At 39.1% G+C, this 6,452-nt stretch overlaps 2 protein-coding genes across 2 annotated transcripts in view; both read left to right on the top strand.

Moving 5' to 3' along the window:
• Positions 1 to 6,452, top strand: part of BIVM (basic, immunoglobulin-like variable motif containing) — a 53,293-nt gene that overhangs the window by 20,811 nt on the left and 26,030 nt on the right.
• The window catches only part of LOC121925843 (protein-lysine methyltransferase METTL21E-like), a 19,232-nt gene that overhangs the window by 982 nt on the left and 11,798 nt on the right, over positions 1 to 6,452 (top strand). The window contains exon 2 of the mRNA XM_042458418.1: positions 2,204 to 2,281. Coding sequence (XP_042314352.1) covers positions 2,204 to 2,281 — 78 coding nt within the window. The remainder of the gene's footprint in view (positions 1 to 2,203; positions 2,282 to 6,452) is intronic.

Here is a 6,452-nt window from a genome sequence, read left to right as displayed (position 1 = left end):
TACCATTTTGGTGCTGGTATTAGAGGCAGGGCAGTTGGCTTTTCTTCAACCTGCTCTCTCATTCAGGTTTTTGGAAACAATGGATTAGAAGCAACATTACCGAGAATGCATTAGACTGGGCTACCAACTTTTAAAAAGTAACACAATGGTTATTAACTCACTCTGTTCTGTTCAGACAATGAATAAAATTTTCCATTATACCTAAACTAGGCTTTTGGGTGGAAGTCATGTGGGTGTGGTTTGGCTGTCATCTATCTATCATATCTATCTATCTAGCTATCTAGCTATCATCTATCTATCTATCGTATCATCTATCTATCTAGCAGTCTTGCTTGTCCACACCCTCTGATTGAATCTAATTCTTGGAAAGTCTTCTCTTTCCTACTATCCTCTGCTTTACCAGCAAGTTCAGCTTTTACTAGTGAGTCCTTGTTGTCGTATATGATAAAGCATAACAACCTCAGTTTAGTCATCTTCGCTTCTCGGGAAGTTTTGGCCTGATTTGCCTGACTCATTCATTGGTCTTCTTAGCTGTCCACAGTAATTCCACAGAACCCTTTTGCCAGCATCTCAAATGAGTGGATTTTTCTTCCTATCACTTTTTTTCCCCTGTCCAGCTATCACAACCATGCAACGAGATGGGGAATCTATGGGTCAGACTATCCCAACTAATAGTATTCCAGTTTTATATGTTTTACTTTCCCAAGATCTTGTCTTATTGTTCCTTAAAGCTGGTGCCCTTCCAGTCTTAGTCTTCTATGGATTTATTGACTGCAGTGTCCCACTAGGATTAATGACTGAGCCCATGGTTTGAAAATCTTGAACTTTTTTTTCTGTCTTCACTCTCTACTAAAATTATGTGCTTTGTCTATTATTATTTTTTATTATTAATTATGTATTATTATTATTTATTATGTGTTATGTTTATGTTTGTTTATGTTTATTTATATCATTATCGTTGCCCTTTCCCAAAACTTGGATTCGGGGTGGATTACAATGTTAAAAACAGACAGTTAAAAACATATTTAAAAGGTACATTAAAATAGAATTAAATTTTTACAGTATTAAAATAAATTACATGTTAAAAGAAATAAAATATCGTTAAAAAGGTAAACATGTTTTAGAACACAACAGTCACCCACCCACGCCACTGTTAAAATCTTCTGTTTTAAATGCCCAGACAGGAGGGTCTTAGCCGGCCAGCAACAAGGAAGGGCCACTGTGGGGTATTAGGAACATGGATGGAGAAAAGAAGTAATCCATGTTCCTAATACCATTGGTGCTGGTATTAGAGGGCAGGGCAGGTGCTTTCTTCAACCCTTAAATGACAATATAGTTACATGCAAAACCATGTTGGGTTGATAGAGTCTTCAGATAAAGCTGTCTGCAATGGAGCATGCTAACTAAGTGGAAGTTCTCTTTGCCCATGTATTTGTACCATTCACATGCAGAACCAAGCCAAATCAGAGCCAGATCGTCTTAGGAACAAGTGTAGCTATGGTTCTATGGAAGTTGGGTTATAGCAGCTTCTAGACTGATGCCCTCCAGATGATTTAAACTACAATTTTGATCAGTCGTCAGTGGGCCTTCTTCCAGGAAATTACATTATGAAACATCGACAGAACACCTGATTGGGAAGGCTATATAGTATTCTATGTTGAGATTACATGTTGTATAGTGCCATTATATGATCTGTTTCACCCATGACTTATAGGTCCTACACTGTAGCATAAATATGGAAACATGTGTTTTTACTTCATTTTATGTATATTCTTCAGAAAGTTCTGGTATTTTCCCATGCCATGTCTGTCTGTTGAAGTGTATAGGACAGATGTGTTTATCATACATAATAACATAATGGGATAAAGAGAAGCCTGGGATGATCAAGATCAGATACAGTTATAAATACCTGGTTGCTGTTTTGTTTTGGAGATTTTTGTTTTGTTTTGTATTGTTTGTTTGTTTTTGCTTAGGGAGAAGGGCTAAGATGTTTGGCCAGAAGTCCCACAAAGACAATGGGCTCTGAGAAATGTTGTGGAAGAGAGAATCCTTGTTCATTGGCACTCTGCCCATAGGATATAAAATGTCAGCATTTCCCCCCTCTCTGTTAGTTTTTGTATTGGCTGTAGCAGATGAACATGAAGTGTTCTCAATTGTATTTTTTATAGCTGATACTTTAATGTAATGCTTTTGTTTTTATCAGGTCACAGAAGGTCAAGAGATCTGTGTCATTGAAGCTATGAAGATGCAGAACAGTTTGGTTGCTGCAAAAACTGGCAAGGTATACTACTATAATATAGTTCAGTTCTACTTCTGAAGCCTTGTGAGAACAAGTTGAACAGAGGCTTCATTTTAAAAGAAATTACAAAACAACAACAACAATTTTTCAGATGTCTTTAATGTTGGCATTAGTTTTGAACCACATTGTACCATTCTGAAACTGTAACGATGCACTGTTGTTGTTTTTAATATATAAATGTTTTACAGTTGTTCAAAATGACAACTTTTTTCCCCCTTGGCTGCAGTCTTTTTGTTCTGATTTGTATCTGGGTCATTGGCTGGATTTGCTTGGACAGTTCTGAATGTGTGACCATTGATGTAGCTATGCAGTAGTTCCTGGCCCAATCCCCACTTACTGGGCAGCAGCTGCTTCAGGAAGCAACTGACTGACAGTTCCACCCCTCCCATAAACTATCTCCAATGTAGTAGTCAGAAGCAGGGTCCCTATCATAATTCCCCCTCACACCAGAGACCACTTGTGCAAAGGGGAAGCTGAGAATGTTAGCTGCTTCCCAATCAACATGGACCCTATGTAGCCCCTAAACTAGAGAATACGTGGGGATCATGAATATGAAACCAGCACAGATGAGTAATTCTAGGCTACGCATTTGTAACTTACTTAGTCGATTCTGGCACACATGTTGTTGTTGCTTTGTGCCTTCAAGTTGCTTCTGACTGATGGTAACCAATGTATCATGGGGTTTTCATGGCAAAACTTAGAGGTTTGTCATTGTCTTCCTCTGTATGATTTGCCCAAGGTCATCCAATGAGATTGCATGGCCGAGCAGGGATTCAAATCCTGGCCTCCAGAGCCCAAGTCCAACACTCAAACCACTAAGTCAACTGGCTCTTGAAGCCTCAAATACAGTCATATATATGTAGAGCTACACAGATGACTGAAACTTGTACACAGATAAGCAACATGTTCGTATTGGTAGAATTAACTTGTTGAATTTATAGGACCCTTCTGAAGGATGTATGGTATAAAATAGGGTTTTTTAAAAATAACAATTCATGTACAAATGATATTGCACTTGTATGTCATCTGTTCGTTTGAATTTAAAATTTTAGAGTTTCTTCAGCAACAAATGCACAAGTCTTGTAGTTGGGAGTACTTTGCATGTTGCAGAAATATGGGCACTGAGAGGCATTAAAAAAAAGATTCAGGTCTTGGGCCACAGGAAGAAAGGCTGCATAAAATTTGCATAGGCTAAGCTCTGTACAGATGTGCCCACTAACCTAATTAATTTGAATTTGAATTGGCTCTGTTCTCATAGTCGAATCAACATTGCTTCCTTCTCACTGCAGGTAAAAGCCGTGCACTGCAAAGCTGGTGAAACTGTTGGGGAGGGCGATGAACTCGTGGAACTGGAATGAAATAATTTCTTCCATACCTTTGCACAGCTGGACTACCGCCATTTTTAGTTCATCCACAAATTTAAATGAATGTTACGATAGTAAGAGAATAATGTAAACTCATATGTTACTATGACCTTTCTTTAAAATAACATGTTGCACAAGAGGTAACGGGCCATATGGTTCACCCTGCACAGACATAAATTGAAATTGCCTCTGGTTCTCAAATGTCACTCCTTTATAAATACTTGTATATATGAGATTTGTAATTCTCTTCAACAATTTTACTGGTATGAAACAAATCAATAAAATCAAACCTTTTGGCATAAAAGTGTTGTGTATTATTCAACTCCTTCACCACTTTGAGAATTTAACTTGCACCTGTAAACATAGTAGAAATAAACTGCACCATAGCCTTCCGTTTTTGTTAATTCCCATAATGTAAAATTTCCCTCCTGAAATTAGCATAGCCAGGAGTTTTCTACTTATAAGTAGGAATTTAGGAGGGGTTGTGCCAGTGCTTTAAATAGTGATGGACAAAAGAAGCTTTCTATGTCCTTAATCAGCACTGCTGGGGTATAATTACAGCCAAGGTGAGTGGGGTGGATGAGGACATTGGCCTTCCAACTGAGAATTTTTCCCTCTGTGAAATTTTCTTGGTCCTTAAATTTCTAGCATTGCAGAGTGAGCTACTGATAATAAGCACATCCTCTTTTCTTTGGATGCCTAAGCTCTTATTTCTGAATGTTCAACTGATGTTTTAAGTTACTGCACTGCTAGAAATTTGGGGAGTGAAGAAACATTTCATGAGAAGGGCTGATTTTTTTTTTTACTGGGAGGCAGTTTTGCCCTCCTCCATAGCTATACTGCCCCATATTTTAGAGGCGCATGTAGACCTGACCTAAGGGGAATGCTGTTAAGCCTTATGTGGACTCTACTGATTTAGCATTTATTTGTGTGTTGTATTTTTCATCTGCCTTTGCAGTCATGCCTTCATAGGGCAATTTATAATAATAATGTTAAAAACAAAACAATAATAGAACATGGCCACATAGCCCAAAAACCCCACAAAAAACTATGGATGCAGGCCATGAAAGCCTTCGACTTCACAAAACAATAATGGTTATGCATTGTATGTATTATTATATGTAATCTAAGGATTCTGCCTTCCAAAAGTCTTTCAACCTTTAGATACTGCTGGACATAGAAATGCTACTACTAGTTTTAACATTTTCACTTTCAACAAATGCTGTAAGGAGCCAAAGGGCTGAGAACCTACAATACATAGGCAGAACATAATATTCTACTTACATAGTTCTGCTGGGTAACTACTTGTTCCCTCTCACTGCCATTTAGTTGCCAGCAGGCATCTGGGGAGCAAAAGGATGTGCTGAAGTTCCAGAAGATGGCAATTCTTTCCTCCCAGCTGCAGTACTTGCCTCCCTTATCACCCTTTCCTGGTCACTGGATGGTCATGGGGGCATATAATAATAAAATGTATTTATATTTTCCCGCCTCTCCCAGGTGGATCGAGGCAGGATTACAACCCAACAATAACAATAGCTGCTTTGCATAGAGAAGCATCATCCAAGGAGGTACTAAATGTCTTCTTCATAACAACCTTTAAAGCTCATACAACTCCAGGTTATGTGTCCATATATCGCCAAGAGAGTCTGGCCACGGTGTGTGAGCTAAAGTGCTAGCCCATGGCCTGGCTTTACCAGTGAATCCTTGCTGCTGTCCTCTTAACTCTAGTCTGCAGAGGACGATGATGACCCAAGAGTGTGCTCAATACCAGAAAAATCTGGTTTCTTTCTTGGAGCATCCAACCTGAATAAGAATTCTGTTGGTTTCCATACTCTCTCCCACACTGCCAGTGGAGTAAAAACTATAGACCCATGAATCAACTGTCCCATTGTATGTCAATACTGTACATAGGTAAATCCCATTGATTCAATGGTCTACTCTTGTTGGGACTGACACTAGGATTCGTGCCAATATGCTTAATTTGTTTAAGAAAAATTATTATCATGATTATTTTGTTGTTCTATTTATTTATATCCTGCCATTCTCCCAAAATTGGGACTCCGGGCAGCTAAGAAACCAACAAAGCACAAGATCCTTTCTTCTCACTTTCTTTTTACTTGTTACTGAACAAATAAAATACGGTAAAATAAAACAGACAGTGAAAATTTGGTATTGGGAAGCAATTTAATCTTATTAGATTATAGGTGTATGAAAACTAGGGCTGTGTAATTAAAGCTGAATCCAGACAAAATAGAGGTACTCACGGTAGAAGCTCCAAACCCAGGTATTGGGATACTACCTCCAGTCCTGGATGGAGTCACACTCTCCTCCAAGGACTGTATTCGCAGTCCGGGAGTACTCCTGGATCCATTGCTTCAGATGACAAATCAGGTAAATGCCACAGTCAGTAGTGCATGTTATCAGCTTTGGCTGATATGCCAGCTGCACCCTTTCCTGGAAGTTGGGGACCTTGAAACCATGATACATGCGCTTGTAACCTCCCATCTTGGTTTTTGTAATGCACTCTACATGGGGCTACCCTCGTGCTTGGTCCAGAAACTTCAACTGGTACAGAATATGGCAGCCAGATTGGTCTCCAGTACATCTAGAAGAGACCATATAACACCACTCTTAAGATCACTTCTCTGGCTGCCTATTAGTTTCTGGGCCCAGTGCAAGGTGTTGGTTATTCCTTACATACAATCCATTCCACATACTCGGGTCCTCTAGGAGGAATCTCTTGCAACCTGTAAAAACTAGGCTGTCTACAACTGCCCAGAGGACCTTTT

This window comes from Sceloporus undulatus, chromosome 3 (assembly GCF_019175285.1).
Source record: "Sceloporus undulatus isolate JIND9_A2432 ecotype Alabama chromosome 3, SceUnd_v1.1, whole genome shotgun sequence".
Classification (NCBI taxonomy): domain Eukaryota; kingdom Metazoa; phylum Chordata; class Lepidosauria; order Squamata; family Phrynosomatidae; genus Sceloporus; species Sceloporus undulatus.
Note: the sequence above shows the minus strand (reverse complement) of the source record. Positions and strands in the feature narration are given on the sequence as shown.